The sequence below is a fragment of the Mya arenaria genome, chromosome 1, assembly GCF_026914265.1.
Source record: "Mya arenaria isolate MELC-2E11 chromosome 1, ASM2691426v1".
Lineage (NCBI taxonomy): Eukaryota > Metazoa > Mollusca > Bivalvia > Myida > Myidae > Mya > Mya arenaria.
In genome coordinates, this window is record NC_069122.1 from 12,022,869 (window position 1) to 12,046,248 (window position 23,380).

The 23,380-nt window shown below is 36.8% G+C and overlaps 2 protein-coding genes across 3 annotated transcripts in view; both read left to right on the top strand.

The window, feature by feature from the left end:
- Positions 1-7,361, top strand: part of LOC128233454 (ankycorbin-like) — a 33,111-nt gene extending 25,750 nt beyond the window's left edge. For both annotated transcript variants that reach the window (XM_052947134.1, XM_052947141.1), the window contains exons 6-10: positions 543-752; positions 1,030-1,554; positions 2,553-2,743; positions 5,130-5,240; positions 7,196-7,361. In XM_052947134.1, the coding sequence (XP_052803094.1) occupies positions 543-752; positions 1,030-1,554; positions 2,553-2,743; positions 5,130-5,240; positions 7,196-7,334 (1,176 nt within the window). In that variant the 3' untranslated portion in view covers positions 7,335-7,361. The remainder of the gene's footprint in view (positions 1-542; positions 753-1,029; positions 1,555-2,552; positions 2,744-5,129; positions 5,241-7,195) is intronic.
- Positions 7,362-15,044: 7,683 nt separating this feature from the next.
- LOC128222707 (uncharacterized) lies at positions 15,045-21,641 on the top strand. Its single transcript, XM_052931837.1, has 5 exons — positions 15,045-15,174; positions 15,369-15,692; positions 16,141-16,998; positions 17,684-17,941; positions 21,433-21,641. The coding sequence occupies exons 1-5, from the start codon at positions 15,045-15,047 to the stop codon at positions 21,639-21,641; spliced, it is 1,779 nt and encodes a 592-aa protein (XP_052787797.1).
- The last annotated feature ends 1,739 nt before the right edge of the window (positions 21,642-23,380 follow it).

The window sequence follows — 23,380 nt, forward strand, 5'->3', positions numbered from 1 at the left end:
TAACTTAATACATGTAGTTCAGCTGTTTACTCAGTATAACATTAGAATATTTTTTTAATTTCTTGATCCAAATATATCGGATTGCCCTGCATTTCAAATAACAACCGATCACCTTTAAACCGATACGACTAAGAAAATTAAAAATCACGGTTAAATGTCTTAAAAGTACCTTTGTTTAAAAAAAAATGTAGAGTTGGCATCTTCAGACAACAAATGTGAGCAGCGACTTCAATTGAAAATCGTGCACATTGTTATTGAGGCTCCTTTCACAATCTGGGTATTGTTTTTCAATTTGTGTTCATATTTGACGATACGTAATATACAATGGCTGTCCGATGATAAGACAGAGATGTCGCGAATTCAAAACCTCGTAAAATAAATCGAAACCAAACAATCGCGAAAAAAGAGACCGCGAAAACATACAACTTTAGCGCCCTCACAGAACTTACAGTACTGTGATTACAGAATGACTTAAAATAATTATCACTCGAATAACCTTCCTGATTTTGTTTTCGCCTTAAAGAAGATAAATTTTGTTGTAGGAGACCGTACGAAATCATATTCTGGCTTCACCGGAAGGGGCGGACAGTGATATTGACGCACCTTACCGAAAGTGGCAGGCAGGGGTCGATTTTGTGGTTCTGGGGCCACATCCGGTTGAGTGCCGTCCCGTTGTGCAAGGGGACCATCTCCCGCTTCGCCTATCTTTCCAAATTAAACATTTAAAGTCCGGAAAACGTCTTTTGCTAAAGGTAAGACACGCCTGGGCCTTTTGGCATTTATTTTGTTCTGTGCACATTATGTATCGTTTTAAATTGATTATAATGTTAATTACCTAAAACATAATATGAATAGAAATTGATTGATTACTTCAAAAAAATGCTTAATCTACTCCCATTTAACAAACATGTTTGCTATTTACAAATAAGCTATTTGTTATGTATTTCAAATCTTCTGTTATTGTTTGTCGAACTATTTTTTGTGTGTAACAAATGCTACAATAAATTATATCTATTTGTTATTTTGCAGACAACTGTTCATCGCCAACGGGACGAAAGGAATATTACGCGTCTGAATGAAACAGAAATTCTAGACACTGTCGGTTACCATAAACATATCGAAAGAATTCTACATTCGTTTGATGGTCCTGTAGAACGCTTCCTTAAGTTTATTCCATCTCCTTTCTCAAAAGTTGTAGAAACAGAAGATGTTATGAACCGGTCTACTTTTATTGTAACAAATCACGTGACGCCTTTGACTTCTTACATATATTCGTGCGTCGATTCAAACTTAGAACTACTTTTTCAATATATAGCGCATGCGCTGTATAAACTTTTCTCCGCCATTAATATTCTAGAGCAATATGGTGTACAGCATAACAGTATAAACGAAGGCAGTGTTTTTGTTGATAGTGATTTGAATATTGTTCTTGGCGGATTTGAAAATGCCATTTACTCAAGTGATAAACCTACGAAAAAGAGGGGACTGCCAGTCAGTGAAAGCAAGGAGCTCAATGATTACGTGAACGTGGAACACCTCACCAGAGGATCAAGTGTAAGTTGAAATACAGCTAAATCACTTTAAAGGTAATATAATGCACCAGTCAATTGTTACCAAACACATCCCCAGGTCCGCGGGGACTTTCACTTTCGGTCCAGCCAATCCAATATAAAATCCCCGCCCTGTGAGGACAAACACTGGTATAATCCCCGAAAATTCCCGGGGACATCCTAGGTAAGGCCCATTTCCCGCTATTTTCGGCGCGAGGACAAAACCACAACATTCTCTCGGCACTGTTGGACTACCTGGAAGGTAATAACATGACCCATATTCACCTCTATCCACGGTATGCCCCCGAACATGAACAGGGGAGGGGAGGGGGCGTGGTTACAAATGACTGGTGAATAACTTTGAAATAATTCTTTAATTTAAGTGCTGAACTTCGGTGACCGAAAGTTGAAATATGTTTTATTTTTATCTCGTTAACACGACCAATGTATATCATTCAAACGACTGGATAAGTCGTTAAAACGACTTAATGATTAGACGACAAAGTAGAATGTATCTCTTTAATACGACATAATTGTCCAATCAGAATGCAAGGCCTTTTTAAGGTATTTTGTAATAAAATCCTCTCTTGCCTCAGCCATGTTTTCGAAGTCGCGAATTCGAGTGATATTATTACGCGATTCTGATTGGCCAGAATGTCGTTTTAACGAGATACGTAAGTCGTTTAAACGAGATACTTAGTCGTTTAAACGAGATAAAAATAACACGTATGTAACCTCTAAGTCACCGTACTAAACCCTCTGAAAAGAGCACGGTTTAATGTTCAGATGCATAGCAGTGTAGTCAAGGAGGTCGTTCCTAATGTGTTTATCAAATAGAGCACAGACTGCATTATCAAGAAATATTTGATAAACTACCTTTACATATTCATTCTACAAAAGTTAACCTTTTCATACAACTTATGACAACCCTTTTTTGAGTTTTATCATTACTTTCATTGAATCAGTTTAGTTCAATATTATATTCGTTTTATTAACATACAGTCCTGTAGAAGCTATCAATCATCCGGCGATCTTGCGGACCTCGCACGGCTGTTCAAACGCATCCTACCTCAAGTTCGGCCAACTTCCGGGTCACGTTCGTTTGATAACCACGTGCACAGGGGCATTGTCAGGGTGGTCAATGACATGTTGTCCGATATGGAGCACTTGACGTGTGTGGAATGCATGCAGCGGTAGGTGAATGGTTTTGATATGAGGTTAAGCTAGACATTTTTATCATTTATGGTTTAATTACGGCTCGGCCACACATGTTCCACGGACGATAACCGACGTTTTGCAAACAAAGAAGGCTGTTACTAACAATTCTCACTTTCGATTAAAGCCCCCCAAAATGCACGACCGGTGTTTAATTAAATTTGATGACGGGTTACTGACACGTCCCTAAAATTCATCCGATTTCGATCGTTAGTCGGCAGTGTTCGTCATTGTTGGCAGCCTTTCTGGTTGGTTATAGTCGGCAATCGAACTTGTCATATATATGACTGGGCATTAAAACAACCATTTCTAGACATCCGGCCTGTTTGCCACTTCTGAAAAACAGCGCTTAAAATTAAAGAGAAACCATTCAGTTTTCGGAAGTGGTCGGCTTTGGTCGCAGATTTTTTGTTACCTGCAATTTGCGATCATTCGTTGCATGTGAACTGAGCCTCAACATGTTTCAATAAGCAGCCGCATACCGAAACAATTTAACACACTGTCAACAACCTATTTACGACCGCTAACCACTAATTGCCGGAAGTCAACAATCGATCGTGTCACACGTATGACTGAGGCTGTCCGACTTCTGTTATTTTTTGTACAATCTGTCAAATAAACCTTTACACGGAAGTTTATTTAACGAACCCACCGCAATAATTATGCTTTTCAAACAAACCACAAGGAATGTTCATATTATATGGTAATAGTTTTATGAACATCAAATCACACCATTTAAGTGGTCACAAAACAAGGCAAGTGGAGTTTCCTCGTGTTACTCCGCTTCATTTTCGCTTTTAGTACCTTAACCGCCAAATAAGGACAGGCGGACAGACATACTTGTTTATCTTCATATATATTTTTTATAACAGTTTCTTGACAAAACATGATAACATGAACACGTGATACATGGCGAAATTACAAGGAAAAGGTAAAAACAAAATAGAAGAAAAGAAAAAGAATAGAAGAAAAGAAAAACAACAACATAAGAGTAAAAACAGAAGAAAAGAAAAAAAGTAGAAAAAGATGAAAGAAAAGAAACAAAAAATCTCGGAAGGTCTAAATATCTGATAAAAAATAAATAATTTAGTTTAAATGTCACTTAATTGTTTACAAGTTATATGACACCAAAGCAGCAGTTCATTGCCATCAAACTACTGTGCTTTTATACATAAGTAAACGAATTAACAAAGGCGAAACAACAGAGACGCTGAATAGAATACCTTTCACAGGATTTGGCCAGTAATTGTTTCATGTTAAGGTTTTTTTTTTCAATTATTTTACAAACACTTTTCCTCTAGCTGGTAATACATTATCCCTCCATTTTTGCGTTTTATTTTTTTATTTAATTCAAGTCCCAAATATTTACCGCTTTTGAGGAATTAACTCGTTAAATTTACATTAATTTATGTTAAATGTTTGCAACTTAACGATTTATTTTGTATGACAAACACTATTTTGCATTTCTTTGTATGGATGACAATTTGGGACAGAAACTACCAGAATGTATTAACCCCTAGTAAAATACTTTTGTGATGACCATTTCATGGCGGTTACCCCAGATATATAGTCGAACCCCGTTGGCTCGAACTCCCAGGGACCGGCAAAAATACTTCAAGCGTCGGAAAATTCGAGCCAAGCGGGATTGTTAACCTTAAATATCAAGAAATCGGTCCTCTTAATCAAGTACGAGCCAACGAGGAATTCGAGCCAAGCGAGTTCGAGCCAACGGGGTTCGACTGTATATCGATACATGTGTAGTCGATCAATGGTCGTTTTTGTTGATACCAAACTAGTTTCGGTTTTGGTTTCAAGGGATTCGGCGGTTTGTAAACCTGTTCCGAAAGTTTTCCTTAAAATAACAAATGTATGGTTTTGTGTACAGTTTCAACAACATGATGGAGATTCTGCATGTTACCATTATTTCTGAATTTCTTCAAAACAATGATACCACAGATGGTCGTTTGCTTGTCTTATAACTAAATTGTATTTTGACAATGTGTTGAATCACTGTCCGCCAGTTTGTTCTAAGTGATAGAGTTTTCTTGATGGAACGAACCGACGAAACCGTATCCGGTGTTCGTAAATCAAACGATAAAATTGGTTTACAATTTTCTGAAACTGTCATAACAAATACACATATCGTGAAACCAATATAAACCAGTTTATTACCAACAAAAACAAATCTTGTGTGACGTTGTGTATCTCTTGGTTGTGGTGGGGTCTTCGACAAAAAAATGCTTGGCTAATTGCCTTGTCCCTGGAGATTCGATTATAGTTTTGTTTCACAATCGTTGTCAAATAAAGCATAATACACAAGCAGACCTTTACGTTTAAAATCGGTGATTGTTTCTATGATTACAGTCTTGGATACGTGTTGTCCGGGTACCTGGCGACTGACCTCCAAACCGATTTCCGGTGTCGCAGTTTCATGCATAGCAGAATGCTTGCCCTGCTGTCTTACTCAAATGCTAGGTAAATTTCGTCTCGTTATTTTTGAATACGGAACCATAAGGCAGTTTAGTAGTTAATGCTAGTTATACCATATATTTGCTGAGATGATCGGCAAATTCGAACAAAGGACACTGTGTAACGAAGTTTTCCGAGTGTTATGCATCAGTCAATTGATACCACGGCCCCCCAGGTCCGGGGAATAGCCGTGACTTTCATTTTCGGTCCAGCCAACCCCGGGTAAAATCCCCGCCCTGCGGAGACGAACTGATGGTTAAACCCCGGTCAAATGCCCCCGCACACCTGAGACTCTATATCCCAATCTCCGCTAATTTTGGCGCTATGACAAAACCACCGCGGTCACCCGGCCCTGCGGGGACGAACTGATGGTTAAACCCCGGTCAAATGCACCCGCACACCTGAGACTCTATATCCCAATCTCCGCTAAATTTGGCGCTATGACAAAACCACCGCGGTCACCCGGCCCTGCGGGGGCACCTGGAAAGTAAAAACACGACACTTTTTCCCGGCTATCCCCGGTATCCCCCCGGACCTGGGGGGGGGGGCGTGGTTACAATTGACTGGTGCATTATGCCCTAAGAAAAGTTTCTCTGATATAAAACATGCTTGAAGTTGTTCTTGCATTTCGTGAACTCATTTCTTGATAAAAGGTGAACGTTTTTTTTTATTAAATGTTAAGTAAATGTGAATTCAGACGTAAAGTAATTTGCTTTGCTTTTGTATAGTATTGCCAATGTCATCGTTGTTGTTCGCGTAAAATACTTTAACTTTGAGCATAACCTCCAAAACGTTCAAAACATTCACATATTCTCATGAAACTTGGTAGAAATGTGAACAATATCAATAGGAATATATGACTCACAGAATCACAATACTCTGATTTCATTTGTGGTCTAGTTATGCCTTTTGACGTCGGGCTTTACAACTTTGCCATTGTTTATCTAACTGATTCATTGAAATGGTATGGTCACCCATGAACTACTTAGTTATAACGTACTGTACTTACAACTATGATGCATTGCGACAAATACGCATACTCATGTTGCGGCTTGGATACAACAATATAAACTGTCACTCTGTATGACGGATTACAATCTATTGATTAAATGGCGTTCATCAGTAAGTTATGTTAATTAACTCGTCATACAGTAAAACATAAGGACCGCACAAGACGTTCGGTATCTTTAGACAATATATCGCTGTGATGTGACACAATGTATTGACGTTTGAAAATAATGTGTATTGAATGCAAATGGAAATTAAAAATATATATTTAATAAAACGATAATGATCTGGCAATCCATTTTATATCCCTTTTATTATGTCAATATATTTAAAATATGTGCCTCTTTTCCATGATAAGATACATATGTTATACGACTTTAAACAATACACAACCATTTTATTTCCGCCACTCGATACAAAGTCATTCTTCTTCGTTTTAGTATTATTAAGCTCTTATTGACACGGTTCACCAATCACACAGTTGACCAATTTTATTTGTCCTCATGGTGTCGCGTATGTATAACCTGAGTGTAATAAACAGGGGCGGATCCAGCAATGGACGTTAGAGGGGGCGTAAATCAGGGACGCAGCCTTTTGACATACGCACCTTCCTCAGAACCGAAATTTTACTGCATAAACTATTTTGCATGGGGGTTACTCCCTCAAGAAAATTTTAACAATTTGTAGTCGAAAATGGTGCATTTTCAGTGTATCATCAACTATTCACGTTTAAAACTTAACAACAATATCGTTAACCAAGATGTTAATGTTTAGGATTTTCTTATTGAACTTACACATGGCTTTACAGACACTACACAGATATTCGGCAAGGCACATAGTTCTGGATTTCATACGTGTATAGTAAACCCACTTTTTCGGCTTAAAAACAGACGACCGTTTTTTGTCCGCTCGTAGTGTTCTTGTTTTAATGATTTTTTATATTTTATTTTCAGTCCGGACAATGGCGGAGTTGTATCTCTTGAGCAAGCGTTGCAAAGATGCCGAAGAGAGACGGAGGCTGACTTCCTGTGTAACACAAACTGCAAACAGTTGTTGACCATTGCCAGGGTTGTAAATAAACAATTGCAATAAATTCACCCAGTTTTCAGGGAAACATGATGTATTCATTGTTTGATCTATGTTTTTCCCCAATTTACTAGGGTACCGGCCAGACATTCATGAGTGTCTTGAGTCCCTGTAAATTCTGAGATATGAGCGTATATCACGCCTCCGACATGAATGACGCAACGCGATTGGTCCAGAACTGGTCACGCGGTGACCCCATATTTTTTCCATATTGGGTCAATAAATAATAACGTATAAAATGGCGTCTATTTACCGATGATAGAATAAAGACAGTTTCCTTATGTTGATTAATGTAAACAGGTGGTCGACATGATATAAACGTTACAGGGTAAGTAAGTAACCCGATATGGGATATACGGGGCGCAGGAAACCATAATCGGGTTCGCTCTTACACGATATGGTTTCCTTTGCTCCGTATATCCAATATCGGGTCACCTTTACGTAAATACTGTAACGTATAATGACCTTATTGTGATGTGATAACCAACGCCCAAATACGCCCACATTGCCTTAATTAAAATAATCTACATGTATTGAGGAGGAAAAATCACGCCCAGAACGAACATGAACTTATTGCCTTAAACAAAGACTGAAAGTGGCATAGTGTTGACTAAATGTAACAGAGTCCACAAATTGCTATGTGGATATAGTTGGGATTGAGATCCACAAGCGAATCCGGGCGGAGGGGGTGCTGATTGCTGACATCATATAAGTCTAAAACCGTTCAAGTTATAATAAAAAAACTGCAACCGGAGATCCAAATCGCAAACGGTGACGAGTGATTGTTATTCTTAGCAACCCGAATCAGTCCATTTGGTGTCAAACTCGTAACCGTTTGCGATTTGGTTCCCCGCTTGCAGTTTAGATTTGGTTCCCCGCTTTCAGTTTTGATTTGGTTCCCCGCTTGCAGTTTTGATTTGGTTCCCCGCTTGCAGTTTTGATTTGGTTCCCCGCTTTCAGTTTTGATTTGGTTCCCCGCTTGCAGTTTTGATTTGGTTCCCCGCTTACAGTGACAAATAAAAAATAAAGCGAGCGACCGTTAGCGGTAAGTGAACGCAGGGCTACCAGGTAGGATTTTGTGTCAAGGAAACTTAAACAATAAAAATGTTGTAAAACAAATCGCATGTATGGAGGCTATTCATGTATAATTTTAAAATGAAATAATTTAGAACTTTTTCATCAACTGTATATTTGAAATGAGATATTCTGAACAGAACAGAACAGAACATTTATTTCACCCCCGAATTATAATCTCATTGCCATTCAGACAAGTAAACAAAGAAAATATGACATGTGACATGAGTAGCATTTAATATTCCTTATTATTTTGAATATCAGCGACTGATGATTATAACACTAAACTTTTGTTTTCAAATCTTCATAGAAAATAAAAGCGACATTCTATCGAAACCACATAATGCAATATTAAATTGACAATTTGCATTTTAAATACTTATATCATTTTTGCATTTTCAGGAAAAGTCGAAAACAGACATAACAATTTTGATAGTATTTCATTCCCGTGATTAGGCGACAACTTCCAAAATGTCTTTAACTGGAAAAAGATACAAACCATGAAACTTGTGTCACAAAAAATTTACTCGAACGAACAATTGTTTTCGTTATCAAAGATAATTTTAAGTACATGTATTTTTATTTTTTATTTTAAAAAAAGTCTCATCATACTTAAGTTTTGCACTGTTTTTCAATATTATAATTATTGGTACTCGGGGACATTCACATATACAATGTTTTGATATTAATGTTCGTGCGATACCTTTTTTATCCACTGTCATTTTCAAAAATAATCATCCATTATACATGAAAAATTTTGAGCACCTTTAGTTTGTCTGGATTTCCTCTCAAAGTGATAGACTCATTTCAAGTAAAGTTTTAGCCAGGTTTTAAAAAGGATGGGTGCTGCAGAAAAGATACAAGGTACTAAGGTAGAAAATGACACGCTGTGCCAGGCTGTGAATTTGAACAATTTGATTTTCACTGAAAATGTTTGGAATTCTTCTTAATTGAAGTTTGAATCTTCGGTTTGAACTGCCAAAAATGTAAAATTAATAAAGTTTATATGCTTTTATAATCATTATAATAGTTTAAGTTTTACCAGAACAAAAGAAATACTATTATTATATTAATTGCAGCATTAAATTCTATGAAGGTAGGAGGGTACGCATGCTGGACCATTCGGAGCTCCTCGGTCATTTTTTGAAAAACAACCTCGGATGTATGACGGTACATCTGTTGAAGTAGTCCGTATTTTTTGAATAAAAGCATTAATTAAATGTAGTGTTTAAGAGTTGTATTCCTTGCTCTCGGTTTAAATTGATTGCCAGTGAAGTGTATTATTGCAAACATAATTACGATTCCCATGAGTTAAGTCATAAATTTTAACTAATAAATAAAATTACTACGCGATCTATTTGCAGCGGACTTAAACGTACCACTTTTTAAGTATGTAAACCGTCCATATACATCCGAGGTTGTTTTTCCAAAAATGGCCGAGGAGTTCCGAATGATGCTGGACTCCATGATAGCAGACGGGTGCTACCCAAAATGTGCAACACCTTTACCATAACTTTTAGCTAAAACCCTTTCCAAGAGTATACATGTATGTAGAAATCCTGCTGACGGGGTCACACAACAAACACATCTATTCTTTTAATGCGAATTTTATATAAACGTTTCAACGGGAGTAACTTAAAAAATGTTGATATGGCAGTTAAACTGGAGGAAAGCGATGAACAAGTAGCAGGGACAACGAATGTTCACAAACTAATCATAGGACGCATTGCGATATCCATTAACGAGCCTGGAATAAGGTGTCTATAGGCCTTTCTTAATATTAACCTCATGAATAAAACATGAGGTGCCCAGAACGAGGCTCGGATGGGTCAGATGTAAACATTGCTGATAAGCAGAATGGCTCCCCATAGTAATCATGTATTATTCCGGACATAACCATTTCTTTACTTGAAAGATATAGAGAGGAAAATTAATTATCTTCTGGGAATGAATCAATACATTCTAGCTACAAATTCTACATCGAGGGATTTGTCCATAGTCTTAAAGGTAAATACATTTTTAATCCTTAACATGTATACATAATGGAACTTCATTCACCAGAAATTCTTATCATATTCAGAGAAACTAGATGTGTATTGAGTTGTATTGATATAAAGCTATAATCTCAAAATAAATACCATCGTAATTAGTGACCATTAACCATCTATCTGATTATCTATTTACGTTGAGTGTCTTGCAAATTGAATATCAAGGATATTAATTCTTAATCCAACATTAGAGCCCTGCATCTGCTGTATGTTTGTGTAAATAAATTACATTTTCAGACCATTAAAAAACTATTTGTGTTATATCTTCCTTTCAGTTTAGCCTCTTGAGTCAGTATGGAAGGTAACTCGAAGTTGCTACAAAGCAAGAAGAAAGTCTAAATATACATATTATTGTCAGGTAGTTTAAGTGTGCATGTAGAAATATTAAAAAAAACTGAGCGCTGAAATTGTTCGATATATATTACAAGTGTAATGATATAAAATGGATATTTACTTTAGCAATACTGCAATAGGCTCAGTATATCATTATTTTAATTTCAGATATAATTAAAGGAAATTTCAAAATGAACATGACTCATGTGCAAATGTACAGTGTGAAACAACTTCATAGCCCTGAACATTTGCTGCGGACATGACCTTTTCGTCTAATGTGAAAACGACAATCACAATGAAAGAATAACTTTAATTAAGATTTGTGGGAAAATGCGAAAAACAAAGTTGACATTTTCTTTTTCAATAACTTTATTTAGCTATCTATACATCGCCCGACGACCATGATTGAACAGTGAATAGAAGCGGATGGTTCTACACATTGATAAAATGTTAGAAATATTAAATATGAAGAGAATCCTGTATATAACTTAATTAGTTTGTCATAAATATCTCTGTGTTAATCGTTATGTAATATTTAAATTGTATTTAATGTGAACTTCGATGATTATATGTATAAACATGTTGAATAAAATATGTTTAAATCAATAATTTTGTAAAGAGGTCGCTATGAGACTGTCCTCCCTGCTTCCATCAGGCTGAACATCTGATGTCAATGTGTTGCATTATCATCATCATCATCATCATCATCATCCAATTTTAATCTGAAATAATAGGGAAATTTGTTAACCAATGATGCAGTTATAAATACCCAGTTCTTGAATACTAGTACGTATTGAATGTTATAGTTGAAGTGCATGATTGTAATCCACAGTTTGATAAAGGAAGAAAATAGTTGCTTGGCAAACAATTGCAAAACATTTGACAGACTGTCGTTTGTTTTCACTAATAAAAAAGTATACCGTTTAGTTTTGGGTTATGCTGTGGCAATGAGCTTTCTGTTAAGCAATGTTATGGTGTCGTTTCCTCACTCCAGTCAGAAACATTGGGAACTGTTTCTTCCTTAGCCTTTGTGTCTTTGAAGGTGTCCATCCTATAAAATACTCTGTCTTAAAATGGCAGATGTCTGTTGTTTTTGAAATCTGCGGGGGAAAAGGACCAAAGTTGGATATGTATGTATAGTGAATGTACAACATTATCATTTTCTAATTTAAAGAAATAGCACATATTTGTTAAGAATTTCTTTATCATATTAAACAGCTGGAATAGCCAGCTAAACATATTGTCAAAGACTGTTAGACATACAATATCCTCAATTGCATTAACCTCTAACAGTCAAAGTATTTGCTATGTTATTAATGAAAGAGCTTACCTGGAATTCTTAGCCTATATCTCTTCTTATTTTCACCATCCATTGTTTCTTTTATTCTTCTTATTGTTTTGGAAATTTATGATAACTGATTCTTCCAATTGTATTACAGTTGTAAACACAACAATGATAATTAGAAATCTTGTAATATCGCACACAATTACTCGGAATCACAACTTCATCTCAAGTAGCCGTTGATATCAGTGACCAATGTTTACATCTGACCCATCTGAGCCTCGTTCTGAGAATGGAATGTTAAGCATGCATAAATATTGAGAAAGGCCTATGACTGTTGTATGGCCAGTTAGGAACATTTTCACTCACCGATGTTTAAAATAATGACCATTAGATCATGCCTCACGCAAGACGTACCTTTGATGCATATAAATGTTACAAATCGATATTAGTGTTTGAATATCAGCGGTTGAAATATTCGTAAAACACTGAAATTTTTCGGCCATGACCTTTATTTCAAGCTTTGCCTTTGGGCCAGATTTTTTTCTCTCGCTCGATATAACAATAACCATAATTTGACGCCGGAAATGGTACGATGCCGATAATTCGTTTGTTGTATATTGTTCCACAGAAGTGCATCGTTCTAATAGATATAATTTGTTATTATTATAAGCTACAAATGATTTAAACATAAGTATCATAATAGTAGTTAAACGATTTACCATCAATAACTTTTAAACACGCATGTGTAACCTTCAGCTTTGAATAGTCGACTATTTTGGTTTTTACTAGATAAACCTACTTTGTCGACTTCAATACGACCGCTATGAAATCATTAAAACGTGTTTAACATGCTTTTTCAACAAAACGTATGTATCAACAAAGCAACTTTATAAGTCATATAATGTTATTACTCGTCAAGATAGACGAAAATCGTATAAAGTCGTACATTTTGTCTTGACGACTGAGTATATATCCGCTTGACGAGATTTAAGACTACATATGGTCATAGTTATTCAGTGCTCCATGTTAAATAGTGTTTCCTTTGTGTTCGTCTATACGATAACTCCTATATCACAACGATAAAAGGAAGGCGGACCTTAACCAAGTTTTATTTTCTGTTCCGTTCAATTGAAAAGTAGATCATTTATAATAAAAGTACAATGTGTTCTTAAATTATTGCCGACGTTATACACTCCTTCACAGAGTAGGCAATATGTTACGCATAAAATATGCTTAGTGACGAGCTTAAGTCGCTAAAATGAGCCGACTGTTGTGTAATTATCGCAACTACATGGTTTTTGTTTAATCAACTGTTCTTTACTGTGTTATCCGTATAATCTTGGGAATTACAATAAAATAAGATGCATATGTCGCTGATATATGCTAAATTTCCGTACCTCTACATATGAGATTACCTTGAAAGTACTCGTTCATTTCTTAACACACTTGTTATTTTGCACGTGGTCATAAAACTGGATTTAATCAGTTGTTTCCATAAAATGGCATAAGTGGATTATCTGCTATAAACACAGCCTACAGTGTTTTAGATATTTCTCTGTGCATGGCTTTACTGAGCATTGAATCCACACTGTAGAAACCCCATTGCAGTCTGCACTCGCTCGAAAATATCTTAAATTTTAGTTTAAGCTTGGTGTTTTCCTTAAAATTAGAAAGAGACCGCTTTTCCGCCTGTACCAATGATTCGATCACTTTGTAAGACATTGTTTAGCAAACCAAGAATGATTGATTTTTATGCAAAGAATATTGTGAGTTCACATGAAGCTTTAAAAAACGAAAACTAAGCTGTTTTTAAAAATGAGCAAATTCAAGCAATATTAAAATGGCATCAGGTTGCGTAATATTTCTGTCAGCGGAGGATATCAACTTTTATCACCAAACAAAATGTAAAATATTTCACCCGAAAATACTCTTTCAAATAAAACAACATGTTTAGTTTAATTGACAATAAAATAAAAATCCATTTTTGGGCACAAATGTGTCCCTTAATTGGAAGGGAAATGGTAATAGAAGCGCGTTCTACACTATTCTATGAAACTAACTGACGTATCGACTAACTGTTTTGGAACATGAGAAAGGTCTCGTTGTCTTGAAATATTAAAAAAACGTAGGCTTGTTATAACATAAAAATGCAAATTTATGACCTAACTATTTAATAACTAATTTTAAATAGAAGCTCAGAGTTATACATATTCTTGAGGAATATAACACATACCATTCAACATTCTGGTGTTCATCATTACAAGATGTTTGATACTCATTGTATTAACTTGTTTTCAACTGCAAACATTCGATACATTACATTCTGCATTTGAGTTAATCATCGTGGTGTTTCAATACGCTGCTCTACCCTTTTAACCAGTCAATGGCTTATTAAGACACACAAATATATAGCTAGACTTCGTATTCCAATAGCGTTAATATTGTACACTTGAATATCAAAATAACTGGAAATAGGTATTCACAGAAATTTCCGAAAGCACGTCAATGGGGGCCATCTTGTTAACGTTAGGTCGAATTATCGAATTGATATTTCTTAGTAATTTGAATATCAATTTCTAGGCTTTAGCTTTGTTTGTCAGTGTATGCATATTTGATTCTGCAAGTATATCTTGTGACACTCGCTTCCCATTTTACTTTAACTCTCAGAGTGGTTAATATTTGAAAGTTAAAAATGACGCCCTTTACATTGTTGGAAACATTAACATCATTCCGAACAATCGACCAAATATCTTACAAATTGCATTTCTAAGACTGCGGTTGAAATAATGATAAACTTAATTATGTAACAAGCGAAGACAAAGACATATCATATATCACTTCACTGAAATACGTAGTGCTGTTGTAAATGATAGCATTGCACGTCATAATGAGTAGCCACACATGTTCACACTAAAAGTACTAAAGGCATCACTTGAATGTGAAACATCAGACTGAGTTACAACCAACAAAGTCAAAATGCATTTTCTTGCCTGGACTCTTCTTTTCGTGGCGCTTACCGGAAGCAGCGGCACGTACATCATGCCTCCACCCCCGACTCCTCCACCGCATAATGGGTGTACGGTCGAGGGACATTACTACTCATGCGGTCAGTGATATATTTAAGATCATTTGTGCGATTTTGATATCATGTTTTGTTATAAGTAGTATGTGAACTGGTAAATGTGTTTAAATGTTATTGCTATTAAATCAATTTTAACAGTTCAAGTAAAGTCGAATCCTGGACCCGCCCCTTCTTGCTATTACGGAAACCGCGTACTAAGATTACGTGTTACATTTCAGGAACATTTGAGGATCCCCGTGACCGATGTAGCGAATGTCAGTGCTATCCGGAGAACACATTGAAGTGTGTTAAGAAGCCATGCGGGGAACCACACTGCGGCTACGAGATGCAGGAACCAACCCCTGACAAATGTTGCAAGCGGTGTTTGCCCGAGTGTGCGTTAATTGATTGCCCAGTCTGCAACTGTCCGTTGGAGCAGAGATATTTCAGGCCGAATTCTTGTTGCCCCGAATGCAGACCAGAAGATGATTCAAGTGAAGAAGACCCCAAAACGCCATATGATGACGTCAGATGTAGGAAAGGCTCGAAGTACTACCGATGCGGTTGGTATTAATAAGGGTTAATGAACAGTTTGTGCTGATGCTTAATGATGATTTGAACATTTTCTAAAAATACCTTTTTTATTTTAAAAAAACATGTCAACAAATGTATTTTGTATCAAAACATATACTAACGAAACGCATCCGCTTTAACTAGGCTTAAAAATGGTTTGGATGGGGTTACATCCTTTTCAAAAATAGGTAGGTTAGATAGGCTTTTTTGTTTATTTTCTTAAGAGGTTTTATAAAAGCATGTTAGTTTCATCATTGGGGAATGGTGTTAAAGTCATCTTCTGTTTAAAGCATTCAAGGCTTTGAACTACAAATGAAAAGCACCAAAAATACATTCCTAGGTAGGGTAACCCCTAACCAAATGTATATTTAGGCCATATGCTACTAAAAGGCACACATGAATCATTTGTATTTTTAAAATTCTGCCATCTGTTTTTAGGAACCTTTGAAGACCCTGAGGACAGATGTAGTATGTGTACGTGCTACAGAAATGGCAATGTTAAGTGTGAAAAGAAGCTTTGCGCCCCTCTGCCGTGCGGGTACAAGCGTCAAATGCAGGTGCCAGGCGGCTGCTGTAATAGATGTGACTTCAACTGCGGCCGATGTCCGCGGCTTTCGTGCCATAAACAAATAATCCCAGCAGATGCGTGTTGTCCCGTATGCTTGTATGACCCAGACAGTAGTAGTAGCGATAGCGGAAGTAGCGACAGCAGCGGAAGTAGCAATAGTGGGAGCAGCGGAAGTAGCGACACCAGTGGAAGCAGTGGAAGTAGCAGTGTTGGGAACAGCGGAAGTAGCGACAGCAACGGAAACAGCGGAAGTAGCAACGGTGGGAGTAGCGGAAGTAGCGACAGCAGCGGAAGTAACAATGGTGGGAGCAGCGGAAGCAGCGACAGCATCGGAAACAGTGGTAATAGCAATGGTGGGAACAGCGGAAGCAGCGATGATGGGAACAGCGGCAGTAGCGATGGTAGGAACAGCGGAAGTAGCGACAGCATCGGAAACAGCGAAAGTAGCAATAGTGGGAACAGCGGAAGTAGCGATGATGGGGACAGCAGCAGTAGCGATGATGGAAACAGCGGAAGTAGCGACAGCATCGGAAAAAGTGGAAGTAGCAATGGCGGGAACAACGGAAGTAGCGACAGCAGCGGAAGTAGCAATGGAGGGAATAGCGGAAGTAGCGATGATGGGAACAGCAGTAGCAGTCACAGCGGTAGCATTCCCGGCGGAAGCGGAAGCAGCAGCAGCAGTAGTGGTGAACCTGGCTGCGACAAAGATGGACAACATTATGGAATAGGTGAGCGGGCCTTTTTTCTGAACGTAACGAATTCACGTTAAATTCTGCTTCAGAACAGGCATACACTGAAAATAACTGTAATCAAGTAATTACTGGAGTTTCCATGTAAGTTATTGCTTACATTCCATGATGCTATTGTTTAAAATGTTAAGTATTTCGTAGAAAAAAGGGGGTTAAGAGCATGATAATATAATTTTAATGAAAAACAACATTTTTTTTTTTTTTTCAAAAATAAAACATTGAAAGAATGGTATGGAAAATGAACATCTGTTTAAAAAATGAAAAAGAAATGCCTTGGTTTTTATGGGTGATTATAATCCCTGCTGATTAGAATTTCTTAACTTTTGCATTTTTAACACCTTCGCGTTTCAAGCAATTCAAAAACAAAATCATTATGCATTATCTTTCTGAAAGATTTAATGGAAAGCTATTAATAAATGTTGCAAGAGTATTAACTTCATCGGTCTATGGATAATTTGTGAAAATTTAGTTCAGGTTAGGCCAATTGTTTGTGTGGTTAGGGTTAAAATTCGACCCCCGGATTGGCAGTCAAATGTATTACCACTAGACCACGGATCCGTCCCCTTGTTTGTAAGTTTACATTGGTATTCATACGGGTAAGATAACCATGCCTCACCCGCTCAGGTCTTTCATGTTACGTAATACCGCCCTTAAAACACTGCAGGTCCTTTTGACGTCCCCTGCTACACGTGTGAGTGCTTCGAAAACGGAGAAACAAAATGTGAAAAGGTGCCATGCGAGGAAGCCAGCTGTGGTGTGAATAAACAGAAGAACAATGAATGCGGGTGTCCCGTCTGCGATGAGTCATGCAGCGAGATACGTTGCCCGCCACTGAACTGCCCTAAGGAACGGATGTACTATGAGCCCGACTCGTGCTGTCAGACGTGCCAGTGTTTGTTCGACGGAAATTGGATTCCGGAAGGTAGCATTAGTATTTGTTTATTCTGCCCTAATGATCTTTTACGATTTGCTGAGATCTCTTGACTTTATACTTTTGCAAAATTAATTAAGTTCCATTTATAAAAAACACCTGATGTCTCAAACCTCAGGTATGGTATTCAGTTGTTATTATTTAAGCATTGTTATCTACTAATGAGTTAGGTATTTCGGCATCATAAGCATGTTGACGAAGGCTTGAGAAAAAGTTGATGTAGTCCTATGAACTTCCACGATCGAAAACAGGTAGGATAGGAAGGATTTTTATTTACTTGTCTATTAGGCTTTATATATGAACGTAATTGTCATCTTTTTAGAATGTTGTTAAAGTAATATTTTGAATACAGCTTTAAAGGTCTTAAACTACATATTACAACACATAGTTATTATTATTTTTATACGAACTGGCTATAATGCACCAGTCAATTGTAACCACGCCCACCCCCCCCCCACCCCAGGTCCGGGGAATAACGGGGACTTTGACTTTAGTTCAAGCCAACCGCGGGTATAATCCCCGCCCTGCGGGGACGAACTGCTGGTCAAATCCCCGCCAAATGCCCCCGCCCCCAGGGAGCCTAGGTAAGGCACATTCCGCGCTATATTTTGCGCGAAGTCAAAATCACCGCATTCACCCGGCACTTCGGGGCCACTTGAAAGGTAAAAACACGGCCCATTTCCCCGGCTATCTCTTGTATACCCTCGGACCTGGGGGCCGTGGTTACAATTGACTGGTGCATAACAACGGTAGGGTCAGCGCCTGTTTCGTAGGTAGAGTCGGGTAACCTGAACCAAGTATTTTTTTAGGTCTACCATTTCCTACCAAATCTTATTACTGTAGGTGAAATACTGTCGATGCTAAATGCGTGTTGTTAAATGTTATACATCATCGTTAATGTACAGTCGAACCCCGTTGGCTCGAACTCGCTTGGCTCGTATTTCTCGTTGGCTCGAACTGGAATAAAAGGACCGATTTTTTATACTGAAGGTAAACGTTCCCGCTTGGCTCGAATTTTCCGAGGTTCAAGGTATTTTTCCATGTCCCTGAAAGTTCGAGCCAACGGGGTTCGACTGTATTAATTTAATTTTACAAAATGAGTAAATAATTGTTAAACATCTGCAACTTGTTTGACCAGCTTTAGCAGTGTGTGTATACCACGTGATAAATTGCGTCATAAATGCTACGTCGGAAGGCAATATTTTGCTTCGAATGAAGACTTTAAACAATGATAACTTTTCATTATCTTTTCCATTTTAAATGAACCATAGCACAGTCTATGCCGCTTACGGAGCCCCGCCTTCGGACTTTTACCAAAGCTTGATAGAGAGTATAGTTTTTTTTAAAACACTTCGACAAAACTTTTCACAATACGGCCGTCTGACGGAGCACTTCAAAACATTGTTTTTAAAACAGGTTTGTCGAAGTGTTTGATGAAACTAATCACCTTATCAAACTCCGGTTATAAAACAAAGGTGGGGCTCTTTAAGCGGCATAGACTGCCCGTTGTTTCATTTAAAAAGGTTTAGTAAAAGGAAAGTTATCTTTGAGTTAAATCTTCATTTTAAGCAAAATATTGCCTTCCGACGTAGCATATATGACGTAAATTATCACGTGGTATACACACACTGTTTAGGATTATAACTTGTTTAAAACAGACTGATCAATCAAATGAAGATTTGCATATTTGAATCTCACACTTCCTTTCTTAATTTGGAAGTAATTGTGTATTTTTAAGCAAGTGAATGAGCTAAATATGAAGCCATTGATATTGACTGGTAAAGGTAATAAAAATCAATTTGCTTTATATAGGTTCATTCGGAGATGGTTGTAACGCATGCATATGCAAAGAAGGCGTTGTCACGTGTTCTCCTCCACCCTGCCCCGCCACGCCTCTCGATTGTGTCAATCCAGTCATCGATGGAAATTGTAAATGGATCTGCCCAAATGGTAAATTGTGTTCATGGCTGGTATTTAATATTGGTCTTAAGTAGATCTAAGAACGATGTAGCTAAACGGATTACTTGTTATAAATAACTGACCAATGGAGTGAATGGAGTCAATGATGTATGACCCTAAGAATAACTTTAGTTGTATATTGAATGCCACTCCATCTTCATTCATATTCAATTGCTGTATATTTGAACTTGATAACCCTAATACGTCATCTGAAACATGTGCGAGGTAATGTCATCAATTAACATTGAAACTGGTACTTTAATAATGTTAACAATTGTTCACTTATTTGTGCCGTCGTATATCGCGGCAACGTGAACATGACGTCATTTGAATATATTTACACCTCAACTTCCATTCCTTAAATGAACTGCCTTTCGGCAGTTGCGTTCATCAATCGATGAACGCAACATCTTCGGATGTGTTCGGATCGTAATTCATTGCATAACAATATACATGAAAGCTATTGATCTTGTTATTGGTTGTATTGTGTCTGCAGGTCCCGTAAAATATAGATCAACATTTTTAAAAGTGTTAGTTTATTATATTTTAAATATATTGGTACCAGAAGTGTTTTAATTTTACGTTTTAAAGTGATTTCAAGTGGTTGATCTTTTCCCGCGTTATTGTGACGTCATTTGAAAAAAATGTTTCCGGTTATAGTCGGGTCGTTCTATTTACAGAATGGGTAAAAACGGATTACTGAAAGGTTTTCTTAAATAAAATGAAGTATTTTTTTAACAATTCTTGAATGAAATAATGAACTATTGGTGTAAATATAAGGAATGAATTGCGGGGTTGATGTCATTATCGGGGATATGAACGCAATTGGGTTGGTCAAAGAACGCGTGGAGTCCTTCGGACTCCACACACATTGACCAACCCAATTGCGTTCATACCCCGATAATGACACCAACCCCGCAATTCATTCCTGAATTGAAACAGCCCCAACGAATCCCTGAGATTAATGAAAAAATGTATTATATGACAATTGCAATGTGTGTATACCACGTGATAAATTGGGTCACAAATGCTATGTCGGAAAGCAATATTTTGTTTTGAATGAAAACTTACACAAAGATAACTTTACTATAACTACACCATTTTTAATAAAACATAGCGCAGTCTACGCCGCTTACAGAGACCAGCCTTCGGTCTGTAACCAGATTTTGATTAAGAGTTGAGTGTCTAAAAAGAATTCGACAGATCTTTTCAGAAAACCGCTGCCTGAAGACGCACTGTCAAAACATTATTTTGGTAACATGTTTGTCCAAGTATTTGAAGAAACTAATCACCTAATCAGCGGCGTCACTTACCGCCCTTTGTTTCATTTAAACTGGTGTAAAAAGAGAAGAAAAGTTACCTTTGTTTTAAGTCTTCATTTTAAGCGGAATTTTGCCTTCCGACGTAGCACATATGACGTAATTTATCACGTGGTATACACAAACCGATAAATCACCCAGGAATATTTTTGCAAATTATATCGTTTATCCTAACCATTCAAGACTCCACTATTTTATTTTTAGGAACCAACTGCATGATTAACCCAGCTAAAGGTCTAGAAGAGGGGAACGTCCTCAACATCGGAGAACACAAGGTTGTCCTTGGAAACAAATTTTGTATTTCCGTTTCCGGTGATTATTGGGCCCCGGCTTGCTACTGCGTCACAATGAATTGGACGGAGTTTATCTTGAAGTTACACGGAGGAGAATGCATTAAGGATCCAAAGTGGTAGATAAAAGCACCCAAGACTAACAATGAATAAGCATAAAGTTTTTGTTTAAATTGTGAAACTATTTTCCCGCCTTTTATATAAGCCGATAACTGAAAATTGGTAAAATAAGTGTAAACTACAATTAATAATTTTCTATTAAATGCAAACGATTAAAATTATAGAAAATAAAATATAGACCCTCTTGGTTTATTTTTCCTTTGTGTCACAAACACTAGGTATATTTATTTATAAGGAATTGTTTACATCGGTATCCTCACTATTCCATTTAAGGACTTATCTCATACAGAATTATATGCAATATTCTTAATTCAGTTGTGTTATCAATAACCCTTTTATGATGGATAGTTTCAGCCAGAGAAAAAAATACAAATCATAAACAACACGATGTTTATTGCATGTAATTAAGCGGAATAGACTGCCCTTTGTTTCATTTAGAATGGTGAAGAAAAAGAAAAGTTATCTTAGTTTTAAGTCAACATTCGATGCAAAATGTCGCCCTCCGACGTAGCATTTATGACATAATTTATCACGTGATATACACACACTGTGTATGCAATAAATGCAATTTGCTTCGTCAAAAAAAACCCCTTAACTTTAAACGGGGAAGTCAGAACTCTCCGAATGACACATTCATACGAATGATTAAGGGCTGGCAGCGATGCAAAAGTGGGTAGGGAAAGTCAAAACCTAAAACGTTTAAAAAGTACATGTTTTATTAAGCTTTGAGGAACGATCGTTTTCAGGTGTGAAACATTTCTTCTTGGCGACATGTTTTGGGTTAGTTAGGAGTTAAACAAATTTAAAAAAAAGAGATAACAACATATTTTGGATCAAAAAGCATTCACATTATTTTGAAAAGGTCTGTCGACATTAATACTTCGTGTTTATGTCAAAATGCCCCAGACTACCTATTTAACAATGTCTTGAGAGATCTTGATGATATCTTGTCAAATTAGAAAGTTATTCAAAAAAATAATAAATATTCGTGGATGAAATACATTTCCGGGTTACAAAAATGCATATATCTTTTTTAAAATAGCTGCAATCAACACTTATCCACAATACATTGTTGATTGGGCAGTCCCGATGAATTTGACTCACAAACATATTCTTATTGTATTAAGACATTTCCGGGAAAACATAAATGCTTTTTGATTTGAAATCGGATAAAATATTCTTTCGTAAAAAATGCTCAACTCATAATGACAGCTTTTCATGTTGCAACGGATATATGAGTCATGCTTGTTGAGCATTGAACCTCACAACTAAAAAGAAGTTGATTTTTAAAACATTTAAAATGTTGGTCCCTCAATCGGTTTTTGCATCGCTGCATAACCTTACTTTAAACTAAAACTTATTTTATCAAATTATCACATCGTTTTATGTAACTTTTCATGCCGACTCTCACAGATTGAATGTTTTGACAGGTTTTTTATATTTTGTCTTGGAAAGAGCGAATTTTTACGAAAATCCATGGAAACCAGTTATATAAGACTACTGACAAAAAAATAGATCGCAGATTTTTATATTTAAAAGTTCAAAAATTGATGTTTTATGCATTTTTCTTAAACCGTTAGTAACGGGTTAAGCCATAAGACATTATTTTTCGAACGGAAATATGAAAACCTACGATTCAACAATCTTATATTATTGGTTTGCAGATATTTACGCAAATATTTGCTCTTTCCAAGACAAAAAATAAAAAAAGTTGTAAAAAAGGTATATCTGTGAGAGTGCAG